Source organism: Balaenoptera physalus (assembly GCF_965194825.1).
Source record: "Balaenoptera physalus genome assembly, chromosome: 12".
In the NCBI taxonomy this organism is placed as follows: Eukaryota; Metazoa; Chordata; class Mammalia; order Artiodactyla; family Balaenopteridae; genus Balaenoptera; species Balaenoptera physalus.
The window spans coordinates 1,082,477-1,106,612 of NC_138897.1; the positions used below are offsets into that span (position 1 = coordinate 1,082,477).

At 58.4% G+C, this 24,136-nt stretch overlaps 1 protein-coding gene across 8 annotated transcripts in view; it reads right to left on the minus strand.

Moving 5' to 3' along the window:
• Positions 1-24,136, minus strand: part of NFATC1 (nuclear factor of activated T cells 1) — a 103,096-nt gene that overhangs the window by 67,914 nt on the left and 11,046 nt on the right. For all 8 annotated transcript variants that reach the window (XR_014252070.1, XM_082418517.1, XM_082418519.1 and 5 more), the window contains exons 2-3: positions 20,056-21,133; positions 3,633-3,792 (exon numbers count right to left, since the gene is read on the minus strand). Coding sequence is in view for 7 of the 8 variants with exons in the window: in XM_082418517.1 (XP_082274643.1) it covers positions 3,633-3,792; positions 20,056-21,133 (1,238 nt within the window). In the remaining variant the exon portion in view is untranslated. The remainder of the gene's footprint in view (positions 1-3,632; positions 3,793-20,055; positions 21,134-24,136) is intronic.

Below are 24,136 nucleotides of genomic sequence, written 5' to 3' on the forward strand. Positions count from 1 at the left end.
AGACGCACCCGCCGGGCACGCCCGCCAGGGCCGTCACAGCAGCCCCGGGGGCCCAGACGCACCCGCCGGGCACGCCCGCCAGGGCCGTCAAGGACTCTGGAGAGTCTGGGGGGTGGACAGTCTAGAACGCTCACTCCCGTCACCAGCCCCCGAACGATGCTGGGCAAGCCCCCTACGCATCTGTGTCCCCAAATGAAAACGGGGGACAAGACCACGTGAACGCAAAGTCCTCTCCTATTCTGAAATTTCAGTCTGATTCTGCCTGGAGAGAAGGTTCTACATTTCGTCGTGTCTCCTAGACTCAGAGGAGGGGGCCGCGGCGGTGGAGGCAGCTCCCCCTGCGTCTTGGATGCTCGGGAAATGCAGAAGTCCTCCCTGGGCCTGGCAGGGCCTCTGCGCTACACAAGGCCACTGCCCCCGACTTCACGACAAGCTTGGGCATGCAGAAGCAAGTCGATGAGCTGGCTGTCCTAGGAGGGCAGCAACAGCCCCTGGTGCGGTCCCCACGACCGCTGGCCTCCTCTGAGCTCCATGTGACAGCGGCTCCGAGGGACGGCCTGGATGCCCCGGAACCGACACCTGGCTTCCCTCCGACCAGCGACCGCAGAACGGCCAGTGGGGGCGGCTGTCTCCCCAACACGTGGATCGGCCTGCGGCCGAGGCTCCGAGAAGCCGCCGGTGTCGGAGGATGAGCTAAAATAGCTCACGGCGCAGAATAAAACTCTGTGGTTACTGGGCTTTCACGGCAACTGAGAGAGTTTTCTGTTTTCATCTGTTTTATAATTATGTGCAAATTCTATTTTTATCCAGCCTGTGCTCCACTAACTGAAAAAGAAAACAAACCCCAAAGCCCCTCTTTTTACCTGCCTACCTCACCTTGCACACAGACTCCCTCTACTGCAGAGAGATCAGAGAACTCTCCAGTACTAACCTTCTTGCAGGAGGAATGCTGACAGAGGCTGACATTTCTGTTGGGCCTGGTTTCCTCTCGCGGTTCAGCTGTGTGGCAGGGGGAGGGGCCCTCATTCTGCTTAAACCCAGAAGCAGCCTCTCCCATCCTGCCATCACTGAACTCGAAATAATTTTGGAGGATTCACTCTTAAGGTATTTCCAATGCGGTTTCAAGTTTCAGAATTCTTCCACAAGTCTCAATCCTCTCCATCTCGTCTACACTGAGAGACTACCACCACCCTGTGCCCAAGCCACCTGCCCGGTGGGCACAGGAACGCGGTGCTGTGACCCTGCAGGGTGTGGGCTCCTTGTGCTCCCAGAAGAGGCGGGGCAAGCCCTCGTCCCCAGGACCACAGCCACCAGGCCAAGGACAGGGACGGCCCTCACTCAGGGCCTCAGTCCTGCACTTTGCGTCTCACGACAGAAGTGTCCACGTGGCACGAGGCTCCCTGCCCTCCAGGACCAGCGCCCCTCGCCAATATAATTTACAAGAAACGGGGGCTTTTGGCCATTATTTCTCTGCTGCTTTATTTTCATTTCTCCTTATTGAACAGCCTATTTCCTCACCTTTGTAATGTCTTTTCCATTCAGCAGCAACGCACTTTCTTCCAGTGGAAACCGCAGCAGGAAGGGACTTAAACACCGTTTATGGACTTGGCTAAGTGCAGGCATTATCCGACCTGCCTCCGCCCGGGAGGGGACCTGAAAGGGCTGCCGGCCGCTGGGCGCTGCTGAGCCCGCTCTGCGTTTCCCAAGTCAAGCTGCCAACCAAGTGGGTATTAATGGGCGTCGAGCGCACAGCCTCCGATGTCGCCCTAACGTCACCCCGCAAACTCCAGGCCCTGACTGCTGCGTTGGCGGACCAGCACTTGTCTCTGAGCCCTCCTGCCCTCTCAAGCTTTATTTTTATTTATCTAAATGGAATCAAATACAAACACGGGGTGCCCTGCTGCTTCCCCTTCCGGCTTGCACCATTCCCTAAATGACAGGGTTGGGGAGTGGGTTGGACAGGCGGGGGCGTAGATAGACGGGGGAGAACCGTCTCCATCAACGCCGTACGGCTGCAGTTCCGGGACAAGAGGGCAAACTCACGTCCAAGGGGACGGTCACAGGTCACATCAGAGGGGTTTGGTGGGAGACGTTGGGCTGACGAGGTGACACGTACGACCAAATGCTAACGCCTGCAGGACAGCCTGTCTGCGAGTTCACGTGTATCTCCCGGGCTGGAGGAGGGCGACAGGTTTGGGATGGCGGGCGCGGCCTGCACACCAGCTCTGAACCGCTGACTCTGGCGCCAAGTACACCATCTCCCCCGGGGCGTGTGAGGCTGGGCGCGGCGCCCGGAGCCACCCCGACAGAGCCCCGCCGGCTCCCCACGAGGCCGGAGCAGCCCCTCCCCGATGCCGCCCCGGCCCCGACCCCCACGGCAGGTCCCCGCTCCTCGGGTTCCCAGCTGAGGAGCAGAGTGGCGGGTCCCAGCCGGCACTCCAGTGCCGGGGCTGGTGAGCAGACCCGGGGCCCCGTGGGGCGCGTGGGCCAGAGAACCGCATCTCTAAGGGACCCTGGGGAGGCTTACTTTGGGAACCACCGCCTCAAAGGGTCCAAGGCTTCAGAGAGGAAAGGATGGAGTCTTTAAAAGTAGCCTCTGAAAACCCCAAACCAGAGGCAGCCGCCGTGCAGACGGACTTCACTTTGGACAAATCTTAACGTGGCCCAAGGAGACCCTGGTCGAGGCTCTGTTGACGGCCGCGGGGAGACGTGCTACAAGGATGGTGGCCACGTGTGGGGAAGCAGCCCCAGGAGGTGGGCGGCCACGGCCAACGCAGGAGGGGAACAGCGGCCGCGGGCAGAGCAGGGCTGCACGCTCTTCCCATCTGCCCCCATCTGTGAGCTGGGGGATGGGGTTAATTCTGAGCACAGGGCCGGGCAGAGGTGGGCTCCATTCCCCGCAGCCCCCAGCCCACACTGCCCACTGGCCACCATCCAGGCAGCGAGATGGACCCTCAAGGTGGCCCAGGGCATCTTCTTGGACACACTGTCTCCCCTTGGCTTCTCTTTTCTCTCTTTCCCATCTTTTCTGAGTCAAACATGACTGCTCAGGGACACAAGGGGATAAAGGGGATTGTCCATCGGGACAAAGCAATAGCCAGGCTGTACCGAGGTCACCTCAGTTACCCACCAGGAGACACAAGCAAAAGCTGCAGCCGTTCTGCCTCCTAGTTGAATAAAGACCTGCTGGCAACCCCATCCAGGGCAGTCCTCCCAACCCCGCCAGGCCCAGGCTGTCACCCCGTCAACATCACCCAGGGCAGTCCTCCCAACCCCGCCGGGCTGGTCACGCCCCCCACAATCTTCAGGGTATCGCCTGCTCCCCCAAAGCAGTTCCACCGAAAAGGAACCTCAGGTGTAACGATTACAGCTGATCTATGTGCTCCAGAAGCAAGCACGGTAGAGCAGGTACTCTCATTGTACCATTATATGTATTGAGGAGAAAACTGGGACTTGACTGTGTATAAAATATTTAGCTAAACTGGTTGGGAGATGAGAATTTTTTTTAAAAAAAAAGACAGAAAATGAAAGGCGCTGTTAGCTGTTACCGCAAAGTGGCCTTTGGATGAAACCAGCCCCAGCTGCTGCCCCTGCAGCAGGGACAGGACTTGGGGTCAGAGCAGAGTGGATACCTGCACACTGGGGTGTCCTCCGGCCAACGCCTTCACGGCCCCCCGGCTCCCCTCCGTCTCGTAATGAGCTCTGTGGTGGGACTTGGGCTGCACCTCGATCCTCAGCTCGTACGGTCCTGAGTGTGACGGCAGCTGCCAGTCGAGGGCAGGGAGAGACGGGCTGAAATGGAACACAGAGCATTAAACATTCATGCCACGGCCTCCCGCAGACCACAGACCCACCTAAGACTCTGGGGCCCTGAGGGGCAACACATCCTGCCAGGCTTGCATCTGAAATTCCCATCAATAAGGATAATGGCCTGACACAGCCAATGGCAACCCGGTTGTGATGGACGCCCAGAGCCTTGTCAGGTCTTCATGACAAGGTTCTTGAATAAGATGGAAACATTTTCCCACACGACCTTAAAATATTCTCCTTCCTTCACGAGAGGCCTATAAATTATTTAACCTCCCTAATAAGACAGGTTCCAGAATTAAAGACCTTTTTAGAATCACGGTTCTATCAGCCTGGCCTGAGAACTGGGCCGCCTGGTCCCGATGCCCTCTGCCCCACGCGCTGGCTGCGGGCAGAAGTGAACCGTCAGGGATGCCGCCGGGCCCCTGATAAAAGGGCGGGTTTGCGGCAACCTCGCCCAGCCCCCTGCATCCCGTGATCCGTGCACAAAACCTGGGCAGCCGCCCACCCAGGGCACGAGTGAGCTGCAGCCAAAGAGCCACAGAACCAAGGGAGCGGCCCTGGGGCCCAAGGCGGATTTGCAAGCCGGGTTTGTCACTTGGAGGCTGAAGAGGGGAGAGGGGAGTGAGCCGGGCCCTGCCTGAGGGGTCCACGAGGCCCACGGCAACCTCAGATCTCTGGGGCACTGACAGCCTCACTGTACAGACGGGAGACGGAGGCCATGTGCCACCTGAAACCAGGTCCACGTGAGGCCAAAGGTCCTGCTCTCCCTATAGAACGTGCTTCAGGGTCCTGCCCTGTAAAAAGACAAAAGGCCGACCCCAAAAAGCCACAGTCCGCAAGCAGAGGCCGCCAGGTCCTCACAGGAGCTGGGGCCCGGTCCACCCACTGCCTTCCTACAACGAGAGCCCAGTGGGGGGCGGTGGCTCTTGGTCCCCACAGTCTTGCATGCAGAACCTGACCCAACAGAGACGCTGCTCGTCAGACCTCAGAGGTGTCTGGAAGCCAACCCCGGGCCGGCCAGGAGGGGTGCAGGGTGGGAGCAGTGTGGGGACACCCTGCCCCCGCAGAGGTGGACGGGAGGCGCCCAGGTCTCGCCCTTCACACACAGCCCCGAAGGTGCCTTCGCTCCCGGAGTCTCCACCGTCCGGGCACCACTGTCCCCTCGCCCCGCTCCGCCTGGCGCTGGTGTGTCCGTTTCCACGCACGCAGCAGAGACACCGTGCGTGCTGGAGGCTCGTTTGGGACAGGTGGCTGGGAAGGGTGGGTTTTGTTTAGAGGCCCAGACACACGGACGCGGCGCTCGTGGCGTCTCAGCCTGGAAGGAGTCGGTCCACTGCTTCCCCGAGACGTCCCCCAGCTGCTCCGCCTCATCTCAGACTACGAATCGGGGTGAGTTTTAAAACACAAAACAATAGATAGAATAAAGGTACTTTCTGAAAGGAGAAAAGGCCCAGAAATCAGCTTGAATTGGAATCAAACATGTAATTTCTAAAAAACGTGCAAAATACTCCTGGAAAGGACAGTATATTTCGGGGCATTCGTGGTTTTCCAGTGACGGTAGAAACGGAATCATCTCGCCACGCACGTGCAGTTCCTGCTGAGTCAGCTTGGCGGGCGCCCTGTCTACCCTCGGGTTCTGCAGCCCCGCCCGCTGGGCTCCTCTGAGAGCACGCGTTGGTGCCGAGAGCCTGGCGGGACGCAGGCCGCGCACACCACATCCCACTATAAGTCTTCACTGGGTCCCAGGGACACCGCCAGCCCCGATGCCACCCGGGCGGACGGGTCTCCCAGTGGGCCTGAGCTCAACCTTCGAGCAGCAATCAAAGGCTCTAACGTGAGAAGAGGCTGCATCTGAGTCAATGCGGCGAGAAATTTAAAATCCTAACTAGAATCCACCGCAGATACAGTGAAGTGGGCCTGTCCAACAGTCAGACGCTGGCGGAGGTGGGGCAGACCAGCGCCCCCCAGGGGCCAGGACCTCCATGCAGGCACAGAGGCTGCTTTGGAGTGTGTCCCTCAGCCCGTGTCCACCCTGCTGGGCCCTAAAATCACCGTCTGCATGGGAGGCCTTCCAACCCTGGGAAGCCCCTCCTCCAGACTACGTGTCAGATTCCAGGACGAACTTGCACTTGAAAACCCTCTATTCAACGGCCAACCTGAACCCAGATTTCTTCAGGAAGCGAGACTGCAGGCGGTGGGACTGCTCATCGCCCACACCCCGGGCCCCTGTCTGCTGTCTACATTTTGATTCACGTCAACAAGATGCCCCCCGGCCCCCGGTTCTCACTAAGTACAGCCTCGGAAAACTCAAGACGATGTGACCACGAAGGATGGGACGGACACGTGTGTGCGCGGAGACTCCGAGATGCCCAGACAAGAGAAACGCCCAAGTCACGGGCTGAGTGCAGGAGCCCCCCCCCCCGCCAAAATGCCAGGTGGCTTCTGAGAAACGCTAAACAGCGATCGAATGGGAGCTTTCCTGGTGGGCGAAGCTCTGTGATGCGTTTGGCAGTCTCCCGGGCTGTGCCGCTCAGAAGCACTTTCTTGACGTGGTTATCAGCGACACATGCGGCCACACCGCCAGGACGAAGGACCAGCGAGCCACGGGCTTCGAGCGCGAGGTCGGCCCTCGGTAACTGGCGTCTTACGGGAGCTGCTCCCCGACCCCCAGACAAACTGCCCAGCTCAGCACACCCCGCCCGGAGGGGACCACGTCTCCGTTTAGAATATCCAATGTACTTATCTGTTCTGTTATCTTATACATACTGTTGATCTAAGTGAAAAGACTGTCCTTTGCTGTAAATAGAAAAGAAACAAATGAAAAACAAAATAAAAGTTAGGTTCATCTGACTCCCAGGAAATTAAAAAACGAGAGTGTGCGACGGAGAGAGAAGCAAAGGAAGGACGGAAAGTGCAAGCCCTCGCCGTCCGCGCGGGGCAAGCGTCTTCTGAGCCGTTCTGCACTTGAACGCGATAGAATAGATCTGGGGAAATAACTGGCTCCTGAATCACGGACAAAGCCAGCAACACAGTGTGCGCACAGTTTCAAGTTAGAATGGTCCACAAAATAAATATTGTAATATAGACAATGAAAATTATTGTTTTGGGTTGGAAATTTTCAGCATGAATTTGGCAGCTCCACAAAAAATGTAAATGTATCTCTGATGCAGAGAAAAGGCCTAAGACTGGAAGGAATGTTCCAAGACGCAGCGGCCCCGGCTGCGAGGACGGTGATTCACGGCTGCGCTGTCCCAACCCAACCCCCTCACGGGCCCTGCAGCTGGAGCGTCATTCCTGGGGGTCACCAACGACCCGGAGAGGAGCCGCCACGGGGACCACATCGGGAGAATTCTCTCATGGCCTCAGCCCAGGGCTGCTGAATAACCTCAAACTCACCTCCATCTTAATTTGATTTTTTAAAAAGTCACACTCAATGCAGCCAAGACAACACACGGTTAAATTCGAATCTAAGATCCAGCTGATCTGTACAAACAGAAGCTATTTTACATTCTCTACACACACACACATATGTATCTCATAATCAACCAGAGAAATTACCTCCACAGCTGGGCATATATCTGTAAGTATTTTTACACAAAAGGGATGGATGTTAACAAAATAAAATATATAGTGTGACACCCTGGCTTTTTTAATGTAAAGATCACACGTTGAGCATTTTAGCATATTGATCAAAAATGGTTTGATCTCAGCACCACATCTTGTCCTGTAGATGACTGACGCTCTGTGGATGGACTTGTGGGTTGCTCCCAATCTGTTGCTCTTATCAATACCAGAGATGCGAACATCCAGCGTGAGATCCTGGTGGCCTTTCTGGTCATTTCCTCAGCACAGATCCACAACCTCCGTCAAAGAGCGTGAACACCTGGGGCTCCTGACACCTCCCGGGGCTCAGGTCCCCTGCACGGCCTCGCCAACATAGGGGCCCGATGGCTTTAATCTCTGCCAAACCACACAGGGAAGGGCACTCTGAGGCTGCATCTTCCTGTAACACTGCAACACGTGCCCATCACGTGGTAACAATAAACTGAAACACTCTGAACCCCCAGTGGTAACATCTCTGAAAGTCTCCAGGCCTCTCAAGTGTCCCCTGACCTCTTACACGCATTTGACTAACGGCAACGTGGGACTCCAGGCCCCCCACACCCCAACTCCTGCTCCTTCGGGGTCTCCAAAGGCCGATCCGGGATGACGGTCACTGTCCTTGATATCAGCTTGGCGTTGTTGGGGACACTGGCTGAAGGGGACACAGATCTCTCTGCAACTCTCTGCGAGTCTGGAATTCTTGCAAATAGAAGGTTTTTCTAAATGGCTGTTTTGCACTCGGTATATAAGGACCTGAATCACGTTCCTTTTGCTCCCGTTTAAAGAAGAGGCTGGGGGCTTCCCTGGTGGTGCAGTGGTTGAGAGTCTGCCTGCCGATGCAGGGGACACGGGTTCGAGCCCTGGTCTGGGAAGATCCCACATGCCGCGGAGCAACTAGGCCCGTGAGCCACAATTACTGAGCCTGCGCGTCTGGAGCCTGTGCTCCACAACAAGAGAGGCCGCGATAGGGAGAGGCCCGCGCACCGCGATGAAGAGTGGCCCCCACTTGCCGCAACTAGAGAAAGCCCTCGCACAGAAACGAAGACCCGACACAGCCATAAATAAATAAAAATAAATAAATAAATAAATAAATAAAAAATTTTTTAAAGAAGAGGCTGGAGGCCGTGTCTCACGCCCCCCCCCACCCCGAGGAGCGACACTGGGCCCCGGCGGCGCTGAGTGCCTGCGGTTTCCACCCGTTACCACTGGCACCATCACCCTGCCCCCCGGGCCGAGGAGTGGACCAGGCCCACGGCCTCCCCGAGCCACCAGGAGCCCCGCTGTGAGTGGGTGTTACGCAGCCTGGCTTGGCCTGGCTGGCCCTGGCCTCCAGGCTGGGGACGCCGGCTCGTGTGACACAAGGAAGGGAGTCACACGGCCTCCATCGGGGAGCTCCCCCGGGGCCCCCGTCCGAATTCCCTGCTCTTGGAGCTGCTGCCACCATCCACTTCCCACCGGAAAGCCTTTCGTGTCCTATCGAATCTCTGTGCTTCCTTCACGCAGGAAAAGGGTGAAGGATCTTTTCTGACGCTTAGTTCACAGCCTGGAGCCTGGAGCCCACCTCCCCACGGGTATGCAGAGCCCCAGACGAACCTGAACTTCTCTCAGCCCGTGTCTCCCACCCCCATCCAGGCCCTGCCCCAGCTGCCCGGGGCCCCTCCTCCCTGCCCGGCCACTGTGGTCGCCCGCTCGGGGCTTCCCTGGGTACCCGCGAGGCCAGGGCAGTCTTTCCAGCACACAAAGGACTTCACAGACAGCCTCCCGCACTTCAGCAAAAGCTGTGCCACCCCGGAGCACGTGTTTATGAGACTGCAGCTCTGACCTCGGCACCACCGACCGCCTGCAACCGTCTCGATACCAACCAAACCCACCCCTGAGCAGGACCCAGGGGCACCAGCTGACCCGCCAGTCTCCGCGGGTGCAGCCTGACAGGGACCTGTTTCTCCAGCACGGGAGACCCAGCTCGGAGCGCGGCCGACCGCGGGGACACAGACGGACGGAGGCCATTCGCACTGATTCAAAACCAAGGTCATCGCAGGGCCCAGGGCTCCAGACAGCCTCACTCAGTCCCCACCGCGCCTCTGTGCTCCCGATGGCCAGCGGGGCGGGGCTCGGGCCGGACCTGCTCACCCCAGGCCTCGCCATTTAAACCACTTCATCGGCCACCGCTACCACCACGGAGACGCCAGAACCCGCCTCTGAGGGAACGGCACGCACCACTTCGCCAGAACTCGGAGCCAGATCCCAGCAGGGCCCCGATTCTGCACCAGTTCGAGGAAAAACCGCGAACACCAGGGACAGAGGAGTGTGCCAGGTGACCCGGACTGGGACCCGCCGAGCCCCCTACAGCTGCGTGCGGGGAAAACAGAGATTTCTGCACCTGAGCCGACCGCGAGGCCTGGAGCTGGAATCCGACCACCTCAGAGAAAGTAGGTCAGGGGAGTCTGGACACTTGCTCGGTGATACCAAGGGATTCTCTTAAATCACGTATCAGTGTCGGGTACGGTATCTACAGGTGTCATGATTTGTTTCTAAAACTGAGCCCCCATCTCTGAAAGACACGCTGAATATCGATGGGTAAGACTTCACGAGGTCTGGGATTTACCGCAAGATAATGGGTGTGGGTGAGGAGGTGAGGCAAGCGGACCACAAGTCATCAGTCAGTTAGGTGTGGGCGTGGGGAGCCATGACTAGTCTCTGACTCGTGTACCAGTTTGGTTTTCTGTGATACAGAGTGAAAGAGCGAAGCTGAGAAACAGGCACTCAAGTTACCACGGTGATATTCCAGGGCCGGGAATGTCAGGGATTCACTTTCCTTTTTGTTTATTGGCATTAAAAAGTATCCCACAGTGAAGGATATGAATTGTAAACCCCCCAAATCGTCTACTTTCTCACCCTCCTGCTCTTGCCCTGGAGAGCTTGGTGACTGTTCTGAGTCAGAGGCAGTGACTTCCCTAAACTGGCTGCACCCGAGCCTGGAGCCCTTCTGGAACCTTCTCCCTGAAAAAAGGCCTTGTCCACTCAACGCCAGAGAACCAACGTGCACCGGACGTCCCACCGCCAGGTGCCACGTACGAGAGTCTCAGCAAAGCCCCTGTGCTGGGAAGTTCTCCTTCCGTGTAGACACCCGGGGAGGGTGGCTGCTCTTTTGTTCAGATGGTTTGGGTAGAATCCTTTCAGTTCTGAATTTTCTGAGACCTAAGGCTCATATGGACTTATCACTTAGAAGAAAACTGTAAAGGCTTTCAGGACTCTTCTGTTTCTAAAAGAGCTGAAGCTACAAACTCTGAACTTGGCAGGACTGAAGTCCGCCCGAATGAGAGAACCAGAGCAGAAGGGGAAGGACGTCACCCCAACTTTAAAGTAACACGTTTTCCCAGGGTCGGGAGCCCATGGCCGCCTAACTTACTTGCTTTGTTTCGTCTTTCTCCCTCTAATTTTAAAAAAGGTTATCAGCTCAGTTCTCGGCTATTTAATCAAGCAGGGTCTCCGGGCCCCCAAAGGCTCCCGTGGGCCAAGGCTTGGCCGGGACCACACACCTCGCCCCAAGGTCCACCCAGCTCCCCCTGGGGCCCCCGCCAGGCATGGGTGAGAAAGCTCCTCCCACGCCAGAAAGGTCGGCCTTCCTGGAGGGCGCCCTGGCGCTGCCGGCCTCTCCACTGATGACCCCCCAGAGGTTCGCGGGCTGTGGGTGGCGTCCTCACCCACCCGCCCACCCTCCCAGGGAACAGCCCTCGGGGAGGGGCTGGCTGTGATCCACGAAAGGCCAAAGTCCTTCGGGGCTGGGCTTGCATGTCTGATGGGTCTGGGAGGGATGGGAGCGGGGGGCGGGCCTCAGACAGAAACTCAGGCCCGGGGGTCTCGGGTGGTCACCCCCAGCTGTTGGGACCGGCTTCCTCTGCACTGTCACTCAGATGGCGCTGAGGGGACTCGGGGACAGGGCTGGCCACGAGGAGGACGGTGGCCTGGAGGAGGTGCGCTGACCACTCCCGGAGGCTGGAAAAGTGCTTTTACAGAGACGGTGGGTGAACAGGGGGCCGAGGGACGGAGCCGGGCAGTAAAATGCAAGGAGGCCAGTGAGGTGAGAGGAGAGAGCCCCACATCGGCCTGCCCACCCTCGGGGTGCTGTAGGCAGGGCACCCGCACCCCGAGATTCTGCGGCCAGTGACCTGTCGTGAGGCCCAGGATCCCCCCCCAAGAGGCCCTGTCTGGGTCACACCAGTGCCAGACCCCTCCTTGCTGCCACCTTGACCCCGACTTGTCCCCGACTGGTCCCCAACTTGTCCCCGTGCCCTGGGGACCTGGGGGGGGGCACGGATGGGGTCTAGTGCCTGGTGCGTGTTCGGGAGGTGGGCAGCCCAGGAAGGGCCACCGCTCGTTCTCCACACTCTCGGAGGCTCTGCCAGGCCCAGGTCTGCTCAGGACTCCAATTCAAACTCAGTCACGGACCTGGAACTTTCAGAACAAGAACAGCAAGGCCACCGTGGAGAGATTCTTTTTTTTTCTTAATGATCGATTCAGGAATTTCATAAGAATTCTTTGCTTTTAGTGGCTCCACCGAACAGGGTGTGGAGAACTCCAAGGAGCTAAGACTTCCTTCCAGCTTTCTGGAAGATTGCCGTCATCCTTACTCTGCACCGCTCATCACCCCCACCCTGCCCCCCCCAAAAACAGGCCAGTTTCACGTAAGCCTCTCAGGCCCTGCCGTCCAGACTTGCGTCCCGACCGTTCCCACCGCCCTGCACCTGCACGGGGGGAGCCAGGCAGCCTCCAGGACCCCCAGGCAGACTGGACCCGGCGCCTCCCCAGGGCGGACAGCTACCTGGGGTCTCCTCCTCGGCTCGCAGGAGGGCAGCATCGCTGCAGGGCCCTCTGTTCTCCAGGAAAACAAGCCCTCCAACTCCTGAGCCCTCTCCGAGAGACGACACGTCTAAGGACACCAGGTGCTCCTACAACTCAACGTGCGGCAGCCCAGCGGGGCAGAAAGAGCTCTTGTCCAGAAACCCAGCTGAGGCGGAAAACAAGCTGCTGTGGAGGAATTTCTCAAACTACGGGGCTTCTCCTCCTGACCCAAGACTAGACGACTGCATTTGCACCCAGTTCCTCCGTCCCCGGGCACCAGAACTGTCTAGACAAGGGAGGACGCTGCCTTTCCCTCACGTCCACTCTTGGAGTGGAACAAAGGGCACAGGGAGGGCCCATGCCTTGGATGGGTGGATGGATGTCTGGGCAGGTGGATGGATGTCTGGGTGGATGGGCAGGTGGATGGATGGATGGGTGACTGGCTGGATGGGTGGATGGATGGGTGGGTGGGTGGATGGGTGGATGGATGGAAGGAAGGATGTCTGGGTGGATGGAAGGAAGGATGGGTGGGTGGATGGGTGGGTGGGTGGATGGACAGAAGGACGGAGGTCTGGGTGGATGGAAGGAAGGATGGGTGGATGGGTGGATGGGTGGGTGGGTGGATGGATAGAAGGAAGAAGGTCTGGGAGGATGGAAGGATGGGTGGGTGGATGGAAGGAAGGATGGGTGGGTGGGTGGATGGGTGGGTGGGTGGATGGATAGAAGGAAGAAGGTCTGGGAGGATGGAAGGAAGGATGGGTGGGTGGATGGGTGGGTGGATGGGTGGGTGGGTGGATGGATAGAAGGAAGAAGGTCTGGGTGGATGGAAGGAAGGGTGTCTGGGTGGATGGAAGGAAGGAAGGATGGGTGGCTGGGTGGGTGGATGGATAGGCGGCTGGGCGGCTGGGTGGCTGGATGGATAGGCGGCTGGGTGGCTGGGTGGGTGGATGGATAGGCGGCTGGGCGGCTGGGTGGGTGGATGGATAGGCGGCTGGGCGGCTGGGTGGGTGGAGGGATAGGCGGCTGGGCGGCTGGGCGGCTGGGTGGGTGGAGGAGTGTTGACTTGGTGAGGGACCCCCGTGGGAAGCTGAGCTCTGGATGGTCCCTCTGTGCTCCACTGACCCTCACGTTTGTTACAGGGGGCAGATGCCAGCGTGTTTGTGACTGTTACTAGGTCCCAATGCCTTTTCAGACGCCGCCAGAGCCTGCTGCTAACCAGTCATTACGGAGCCTGAGAAAGCTCAGCTGACACCTGCCACACTGCTTACAAAACCAAGAAACAGGACCGCCGAGCTAACGCAGGATGGGGCATACATAAGCCATGACACTGACACTCGGATTTGATTTCTCCCCAGAGATGCCAGGACAGTCAGGGGGCAACTCCCAGAGTTCACCCTCAATCTGTTTTAATAGGGGACCCACAGAAAAACCTGGACAGTCATGAAATAGTAACCATTCCATTTCCAAACTCTAAGTTTAAAACAGACTTCAGTGGCTCAGGATGTAATAGATAAGCTGTTCTCAGATCATCTACAGGAATGTACCTGCATCAGGCACGTTGCTCCCTGAGGACTAGAGAAGCTCACAGCCCCAGTGAGGGTCTCGCTGAAACAGAGCTCAGCCTGTGGTCAGGCCAGAGGAGACCCCATGCCCGAGAGGCACAGCCCGCTGGGCGTTGCCCCCGTTGCCGTGGTCTCTGGACACCAAGAGCGAGTGACCGCAGCACCCCCGGACTCCGCCTCCCCCCACCTCCCGTAACATCTGACTTGAAATCAAACAGTGGGACGCCAGTACCACCTACAGGTGCGCGTCCAGCCCCGAGACGTGCCCCCGCAGTGGGGGGCTCACGGCCATCACTGGATCCTCCCAGCCTCGAGTCCTGCAGTGACCACACTCGCCCCCCCACCCCCAGACTGGGCCACTGGAGCCTTACGGCCTTTTGTCTTCCGTCTTGTGTCTAGCAATTTCCAAGTGCCTCAGTTTCCCCATCTGTAAAGTGAGACTCATCCACGCCTCCCGCGAGCTCGCTGGCTCCGAGCCCAGGTCCCCGGGGAGGGATGCTGAGGCCACGGTGCACGCACGTCCCGACAGCCCTGCAGCGCTCTGGGCTCAGGGGAAACAGGCATCAATCGTCACGGTGTGACTGCCCTGCAGGTGGCCACACTCACCTGTGGGAAGCGACTCTCGGGAGAAAATCAGGCATTCCCAGGGGCCCGGGGGCTTCCACGGCACGACCAGTGCTCGAGCGGAATGGTCAGATCCCGGAAACAGCCCGCTTAAATCTACATGAAGCCTGAGCAGGGAGAGGACAGAACCGCCCACCTCAACAAGCCTTTGAAACAACGTGGCCGGAGTGACAAAGGCACCGTCGCTGAGAGCAGCTGAGTGCGTCATTAATGCACCGCTTCCATGTCCCAGTCGCGTGGGCTGGCGCAGCCGCTGCCGGCTGGGCGCTCAGAGCACAGACCAACCTGGACGGGAAACCTCAGGGCGGAAAACAACATGCGGGTCGCTTTCTTTACCGAAAACCAGCTCAATGCTGTGGGTCAAGCCCCAGCTTCCAGAAGGTATTTTAGAAGCATTTATTTAAAAGGCGAAGCCCATCATGACATATAAATACAATTTTGCTCGTTAATTTTCACGGAAGGCCGAGTTTTAAAGGTGGACAATCGCTGCCTCACGATTACATTTCGGTCTCCGGCAGGACCGTTCCCTTGTTTCCCCGGAGGCCCAGCCCAGGTGTGCTGCAGGTGCGCGGGGTCCCCGACAAGCACCCCACTCTCTCCTCGGAGGAGAACGTCTGAGCAGAAAGCAATTCTGTTGTGTCTGTGGTCACTCGTGCGTGTCGTCACTGGACACTTGCTCCTGGTCGGGTCTCCTCACGGTTTGGGGAATCTCAAGATTGGAGACCCGGGAAGGGGCCCCGGGATGGGAGACCCCTGAGCGCAGCAGCCCCGCCTTCACACGCACACGGATGGACGGCCCGGCGGGGCAGGACCAGGCCAGGAGCTGACCGGTTTCATAGCCGAAACTCTGTGGGCATTTGGATTATCTACAGAATCAGCCAACATGGCAGATCTCAATGGCTAGACTTAAACATCTGTGTGTAAAGCCACGAAGATTCAGATGATTTTATCCTCTCTGGGAACGCAAAAGTACTTGAGATCCTCTTTCTCCTTTTCGTGGCTAAAAACAGACATTCATAGAACAACATCAAAAAGAGAAATCAGGGCCTACATCCTCCACGTACACCTTGGGGAAAGGGCCGTAAAGGTGGGGCAGAAGCCTCTCCCTCCGCCACAAATCCACAGATCACAGCTGGATCTGCAAGGCTGACTTTTCCAGCTGGAAGTCAGTACACAGAGCACCTTTTCTGGCGTCAGCTGTGAACTCTGGGAAACCAGAAAGAGCCTGCCCCGCGGGGATGAGGGTTTGGGCCTCCGAACCACATACTCCTGCAGCAAGAAAGCACAACTGCAGAAACACACAGCCCGGGTCCTGCACTCAGACTCCGAATTCACCTGCAGGAGCCTCTGCAGGCCTGTGGCCAAGGTCAGCCTCTGGCCTCGTGAGGACCTCTGTCTGCTGGGCTCCCACCCTCCCCGAGCGGCCACCAGCATCCTGGGAGCAGGACGCGGACGTCAGAGAAAGGTCCCAGGCTCCCCGACACCCCCCGATTAGAGCGAAAACTCGTCAGGGCTCCGGGGAGCAGGGGCCCAGCCAGGGGGCGCCTCCAGGGTGAGCTAATCATGGCGTGAGTCCAGCTCTACCTCTTATTAGTGGGGCCTGAACATGTGACCCTGGCACTGGGTCTTGTAAGCAAGTACTCAGGGAGACCGTGCAGAGACCTCCCCCCAAACTGTCTTCTTTTTAAAGCTCACTATCAGTGAGCTTCCTTTTTTTTTTTGGTACTCTTTTAAAATATTTTTTAACTTTTCAGCCGTGCCACATGTGGGATCTTAGCTCCCCGACCAGGAATCGAACCTGCGCCCCCTGCAGTGGGAGCGCAGAGTCTTAACCGCTGGACCGCCAGGGAAGTCCCCAGTGAGCTTCCTTTTGTGATCTTCAGATGACGTGCCTGAAGGTCCTTTGCCAGGTCAGAAAAGGGAAAATATCCCAGAAGTGACTGACTAGTCCAAAAGCCCGAGTGGGCTGGCCCGATGGAGACCACCCGAGTGCAGACGGGCTGGGACCAGGGGTGCCCCAGAGGAATGACGTGTAGTTGGATTTGTTACCAGCCTCCAGCTTCATTTAATCTTATTCCAAATTAGGATAAACTCTGAAATATTCAAACAACTTATAAAATGCAATCAGAGTCAGCAGTAGTTTCATCAGACTTTTGGAAACTAACGCTTAGACACAGCATAAAGGTTATGGATATTATTAAAATCATCGATCAGACCCAAAAACCTAAAAGAAACCACATCTGAAATACTGATTTGGACATGCAGCCCCTCGGGTCACTGAACCCGGTAGCTCCAAGTAACCCTGTTCATTATGTGCCCTCGCCCCTTAAGAAAGTCTACTCTTTAACTACTCGAATCACAAAAGCAAAGTTTGTCTACAGGAATTTAATTCCACACGTGTGCTGTTACTGTTACAAAAGACTCACTTTAAAATGCTCCACATTCCCAGAACTAGTCTCCTTTTAAGTATTATACATTCCTCGTGTAACTTTGCCCCTTTAAAGGCAAATTCAGAGATTGTGCCGGGCACAGACAGAGACATTAAGACCTCAAAAGTTGGGACTTTCCCCGAGCCTATTCTAAAGGAAACACAAGTTCACTGGACACACACAGCGAGGACCTTGGATAAGCACCGTCGCCCAGGGCAGACGCTCAAGTACGTTTGCTTGAACCAACGGACGTTTAAACTTTAGCTCCTTTGGGACAATATGACGTCCTCTGAAAACCACCACCGAGAAACAATCCACCGGGAGCGGGAATCGGCCGGTCATCTCCACCCTCACCGCCACGGCCGACCGTGGGCGCCGCTTGGCACCATCCTTGGCGGAATTGCTTTCTCATCCGCAGAAAGAAGCGAGGTGGGAAGACCCTCTCCTTTCAGAAGAGGCTCGTGGCCTGTCGGGCGTGAGGACAGGGAGCTCTTGAAACGAGTCACCTGCGTTTCCCAGGCTTTAGGAGCAGAAGCGTCATTCTCCGAGGCTCTAAGGTAAGTCTAAGCTCTTATTTAAAACCTATGAACTTCTTCTACCCAGCACTGCTGTTGGTTTCACACACCTTCTGTGGCAAGAATTTAGCATCATTCTGTGACCCCGTGGGCCTATCGGAAGGCTCCGCACACAGGGGCGAGCCACGCATGCTGTACAGACAAAAAGACCCCAAAAGGGCAGTGATCCCACGGCCCCCAAATTCCTTGGGAAGAGAATGACGCTGCACACTTCTCCTTAGAAAGTTCCTTTTCCTGGCAAGACACAAGTAGAAGTGCCCGGAGGTGCTGCACCGCAGGCTGGGAAGTGGATCTGTCCCGATAAGCCCTCCACCCTACACTTCGGAGCCTGTCAGCACCGGGCACCCCAGCTGGGCAGCCCGAGACCCCGTGGGCAGGAAGTCTGGCCACCTTCCCCGCGGGTGAGTGCCCCGACCCCTCTCCTCCCATGGCCTCCAGCCGCCCACCCCACCCCACCCCCCCGCACCAGCTGGTGGGATCACACGGAAACATCGCCAGCGACCAGGAAACATATTTTGATGTGGAACCAGAACAGTGGGAAAAGCTGACTTCAAACCCTTGGGGGGAAGTGCGGTGCCTTCACAGGGTTTGTTGGCGTGAACTCACAGGAACGCCGGGAGCACCACACCTCGCCCGGAGCTCTGCGACCAAGAGATAAATGGAGCAGGTCACTCAACCAGGGAATCATCACCGAGACCCCGGAGCAGACAGCAGGCAGCAGCTCTGCATCCTGACGCAGGACGACCCGCCAGAAACACCCGCGTTCCCGCAGGCTCCCCGCTGCTGAGGTCCTGAGGAAGCCACCCCATCTGCCACCAGGGGTCACAGGCTGAGCTGGGCCGTCCAAAAGTCCCAGGTTGGAGTCCTAACCCCAGGACCTCAGAAGGCCACCTTGCTTGGATGCAGGGTCTTTACAGGGGGCCGTCAAGGTAGGGCGAGGCCCCTGGGTGGTCCTGGCCCAAGGGCTTCAACGCCGGTGCCTGGATCGCAGACTCCAAGCCCCAGAACCCTGAGGGATAAAGGCCTGCTGTTTAAGCCACCCCGTCTGTGGGGTTTGGTCACAGCAGCTCCTGGAGACACGGTAGTTACCTTTGCACCTGCCGTGATGATGTGGGTTCACTGATGCCTCATCATGGTCCACGAAAACGAGAAGGTCCTAAACTGTGTGTGGGCCTGTGTGCTTGAGCAGGTTAGCTTCAAAACACTCTTCTTCTTAAGGAAGAATTATAAAGAGAGGACAACTTGCATAAACAGTTTCTATATTTAAAATGCCTCCAAATGGATTTTTAAATTCCCACATTTAGGAATTAAATCCAGGTTCTGATTACCAGACCACGGTAATCCTTGCTTCTCTACCTCTCGACTCCTGAATGTGCCAGCAGAAAGGAAGTATTCACCGTCCGATGCTTTAGAAACTGTCATCTCTCATACTGTTTCTTTGCCACAAACTTCCAAAAAGGTTTAGCTGTGTTCATTTGGCGCCTAGAACTACATTATCCGCTGGCAGCTCTAACTACCTCATGTGTGCTTTTAGTTGTGGAAAAAAAGAGGGTCTGAGCACAACAGAGAAAATTCTGAAACAAATAAAACCCTACCGATTCGCTCTCCTCATCTTATGGGCACGACGGCTGGAAGGCACTAGGCCCCACCGTGCAGTCTTGCCGCCAGAACAAAGAAGGGAGCAGGAACAAGAAAACGCTAAGCCTCGAATACCCGAATCTACAGGCAGAAGCCTGCATGCCCGTCACACACGCCTCTTCCTGGAGAGGCCCCCGCAGCCCCACGGCAAAGGCCGTGCACCTCCTGGGAGGGCCCGTGTGCACGGTCTACGCCTGATAAAAATCCTCGAGCAGAAAGCACTCTGCCAGGGGTCATTAGTGGCCCACCTGTTGGGAAAGCTGTTTAGTTAAAAATAAAAGCCCCGGGCTGAGTAAGTGGAACCAACAGAGCACCAGCAGCCCCGACGACGGTAAAGAGAAACGCGGGGCTTGGAGGAGCTGAGGCCCCCCGCCAGGCAGCCCGTCTCCTGGGAGAAGGAGGCTGCGTGGTTTCCAAACGCCGGCGGGGCTGGTGCAGGAGCCGGCACGCTACTCCGGGGAACTGCCGAGCCGAGGCCCCATCTGCACCGACAGTGCAGTGACGGCAATTAGGTGCAAGCAGGGAAGCCAAAAACACAGACACGAGCGTCACTTGCTTTTATAGGAAACAAAACAAAAACTGAGCCCACGTGTCGGTGAACCCTTGTGATGGGCTGACTCCTATCCCCGAAGGTCTGTCCCCGCGCCCCCCCAGCACCTCAGATATGACCTCCCCTAGAGACAGGCCTTTAAAAAGGAGAGAATTCGTGAAGGTGAGGTCTTTGGGGTGGGCCCTCGGCCAACACGACTGGGTCCTGACAGAGGGAGATTCAGACACAGACACAGGCCGGGAGAAGGCCGAGGGGTGTGAAGGCAGAGGGACGCCAGGATGGCAGCAGACCTGGCGCTGGAGAGCGGGAGATCCTCCCTGAGCCTCGGAAGGAACCAGCCCTGCCGGCACCCGGGCCTCGGCTCCCGCTTCCGGGCCTCGGGAACCCGCTGCCGCGGCCCACGCCCGCCTGGACCCGCTTACCTGGTGTAGGACGTCGGGGACCGCGGCCGGGCCCACGGGTACAGGTGCTGCGGCACCGACAGGTACTGGTCGCAGAAGGCGCCCTTGCGGATGTGCTGGAAGGACGGGAACTCCTCGGGTGGGAAATCAGACGTGGGCGGCGTGGCCCCCAGGTCCTCCCCCGCCGGCTCCACCTTGAGCGCCACTGAGGGCGAGTGGTCCAGGGCGGTCTTGCGGGCCTTGACGGGGACGCCGTCGCCCAGGTCCAGGCTGCCGTCGGTGCTCAGGGCGTTGATGGCGGCCACGATGGCCGAGCTGGTGTACTGCGTGGTGTTGCCCAGCCAGGTGTCGTCGGTGACGCTGACCCGTGGCGATCCTTGCGGGGACGGCGTGGGCGAGGGGTGGGGGGAGCAGGACAGCTGCCGGCCGTTGAGGCCGTACTTCCGCTTGTTGCAGGGGGACGAGGGCCTGGACGTGCGGGCCCCCAGCCAGCTCTCCTCGGTGACACTGGCGCGCGGCGAGGTGGAGGGCGAGTGCCTCGGGGACCCGAGCAGGCCGCAGGCCCCCAGGCCACGGGGGAAGCCCTCCTCGGGGTCTGTGGTCTTGGGGGACACGCAGGGGGACTGCCACGGGGACGTCTGCGGGGACGCGTACGGGTACGAGAAGCTGGACTCGTAGGATGAGGCCTCGGAGTTGCAGCTGCGGGACGACAGGCTGCTGGCCGGGCTCAGGCACGAGGGGTCGCGGTAGGCCTCCAGGTTGGGCAGGTTCAGGGTGGCCGTGGACGGCGACCGCTTGGAGCTGGGAAGGACGTCTTCCACGTCCACGTCATGGAAGAACTGGCCGTTGCCATGGTGCAGCCCCAGGTAGGAGGTGATCTCGATGCGGGGGCTCTCCAGGGCCGGGGCCCCGTTGGGCCTGACTCCGCCGGAGGAGAGGAAGTAGCTCGAGGGCCCGCCGTCCAGGGCAGCCCCGTAGCCTGTGGCGGAGATGCCCGGGGCCGAGGTCTGCAGGTCGTGGCACGGGGCCGGCAGCGAGGGGTGGGCGGAGGAGAGGGGCAGGCCAGAGCCGATGCCGGAGGTGACGTAACTGTAGTGCTCTGGAAGGGAGGGGGAGACGGGTGAGGCGCTGGGCAGGAACCGCAACCCACGAGCTCAGGGACCCCGCGAGCCGGGACCGGCCTCACCCCTCCACCCCGCGGGCCTGGCCTCCGAGATGGGCTCCGCTCCCTCGGAGCAGCAGCCCGAGCCCCGGCCTGGCCAGCAGGGTCCCTGCGCCCCTCCCGGGCCCCTCCTCTCTCCACTCCAGCCACCGCCCTCTCACTTGGACACGCGCCCACCGGGGCTTCCCTCTGCGCAAACATCCTTCCCGCAGAGCCGCACCGCTGGTCCCCTTACATCTTTCTGCTTTTTCTCAAAAACTGCGCCCCCACCTGCCCTACCTGAGTCGCAGCCCCCAGCCCAGCAGGCGTGTCACCCTCCCCCACTTTCTTTCTTCTCCTAATGTTCACCACCTCGGCCATCACATCCTGCACCAGCAGAACCCACGCCTCTGAGGGCAGCGTCGGGCCCGCCCAGGTCTACCCTGGTTCACTCCTGCCTCCAGGGCCCAGGCCTGTGCCTGGTCCAAAACGGTGCTCGATCTGTCCAACCAACAGACGGGCGGGCGGGTTTCAGACATGGGGGCCTGGACGTTTAAAGACACTGTGATAGACTGATCGCCAGCGACAGAGAAAACACCCCAAGGGTTGGACGAACACATAGGTTCCGGGATCTCTCATGTAACTTCGGATGGTGGCTCATGGCCTAAGAATCCTTCTTTTACAGGAAAAACGAAGCAGAGGATGTTGAAGTTCAGCCATATATTAAATCATTATATATTGATTACAGCCTCAGTAAAATATGTTTTAAAAAAATCACTACTAGTGTAATTAGTCATTTTTAGCAGCAAAGCCACACGTCTGGATTTCCAGTTTGAACAGACCCTTTATAACATGTGGGTACCTCATTATCGTGTGCCTAGAGCTGAGGCTCCCAAGGTCTCTGAATAATGGAGCTGCTCGTGGAAACCCTACACCACCTCCCGGGCCAAGCGCACCAGCCTGGAGACGCTTCATCCAATGACAGTGCCGCCCTTCTGCTGGGCTTCAGAAACCCACCTGGGCAGACCCCAGAGAATCAAGGGCCTCAAAGCACAGGTTCACATCCCATCGGATTTATTAACAGAAATGGGTCCAGCTCCCCAAATAGGGGGAAATCTATTTCCATTATGGCTTATTTCAGAAGGAGCATACAACCTCCCTCTGGTAACCCAGATCTTTATATCCTTGCTATCGAGAAGCTCTGGCTTTTACACTCTGAATCCCCTGCCCCATAAAACACTGTTCTCTGCTGCTCCCCAAAAGAGCGGCCCAGAGAGAGCACACCGGCCCTGCCCACCCCGCCCCCCGCCCCGGGGGTCAAGGGCGGGCTGTCTTTTGGGGAGAAAGCATCAGCGTCCAGATGCTCAGAATCGGTGCCGGATTGTAAACGGCCCCAGGGAGAGACTGAGCCGTGAGGAGGAGAGAAGTGAAACTGCAGCGGAGGGAACCAGAAGCTCCGAGTGGGAGGCGGCGCCTGGGCGGAGGGGGGCTAGGCGGGTCTGCAGATACGCCCCCCCGCAAGCCTCGTCACCCCCTCATCCCGAGAGGGAAGGACGGGCGGCGCGACCAGGGGCCGGACCCCGACGCCAGCGCCCAGCCCACCTGGGGCTGCTGGGCGAAGCTCCCCTCAACTGCCGGGTCCCCCGGTCACACCAACACCCTCGCAGGCCCACGGACACATTTAACACAAAAACCGTAATAGAATGTTAAAAATCGGAGGACAGTCTTTGCAAAAATCACACAGAAAGTTAATAACCCTGGAAAGGCACGTCCAGAGGAGACAGTCAAGACTGCTCAGAAGGAGGGGGCACGGGGGCTGCAGGCCAGGCCGCTGAGGCCACGCCCGCCACGCGGTGACCCCTCGGGACAGGTGCGGACACCCTTGCCTCAGCCCCACCCTGTGGCTGGGTGAGCGGAGGCCCTGGACGTAGAGGAGGCCGGGCCAGTGCTGTCCAGAGGGACCCTGGCAGCGGGCGGGTGTGGATCCCACAGGAGGCCCCGGGGTCTCTGCGAGGGTCCGTCTCTCAGGGCAGGACCCATCAGGGGCGGCAGTGGTGTCAACACGGAATCAGTCTTCTCTCAGTTACCGTGGGAGCCTAAACGCTGCTCTGTGTTTCTTCCCAGAAGCATCTGGCCGATGCGCCGGGCAGAACCAAGGTCCCCTTCCGGCCACGGTGCGGTGGTACATTACACGGACATTATAGCCACATCCACAGACCTCCCGCTAAGAGGGTCTCCCTTCACCGCTGGCCCAACACCTTCCAAACCATTCTAACCAGAACTGCCAGTTTAAGAAACAAAAAGCTGTTCCCAGTACCTGTGTGGCTTCAGGTAAGAAGTCAGATGTCAACCAAAAGCAGGCTGGACGGGGCGGTGTGTCCAGCAGCACCTGCTGTTGTGTGGTTACGATGAGAACCGCGTGATCGGTAAGGAGGACATTAATAAATCGTGTTACACACGTCCAGGGCGGGGATTTTAGTAATGACGCTTCAGCAAGTAGCTGTATTACGTTTGACGTGTTCCCAGGTCAAGTGTGAGTTACAGAGACCCTGGCTCCCCGCCCCGCCCTCCCCGCGACCATCCAGGCGCCACGTGAGCTAAAGCGTCGGAACCAGCATTTCTCAGGCGGCTTCTCATAACCGTTGGTGCCGGCTCTCCAGCCCCACCTCAGTGAGTGGGGTCTTCACCCCGCCCACCCTGGCTCCCCCCCAGGCCCGCAGCGCGACACATGGGCCCCGCCTCTGCCTGCGCCCTGACACCAGAGGGTACTCGCCGGCCTGAACCAGCCTGGACGCGTGCCTTCCCCGGCCCACGGAGGAGGCCCGTCCCAGCTCCTGCGGACGAAGAGCCCGGGGCGGCAGTCTCCGGGGGCCCCCGACTTCTGGCAGGCACCCCTCCACCCGCACCCCGGGGCAGCAGCTAGGATGCGGCAGGAGCTCCACGCCTCCTTGACGTTCTGTC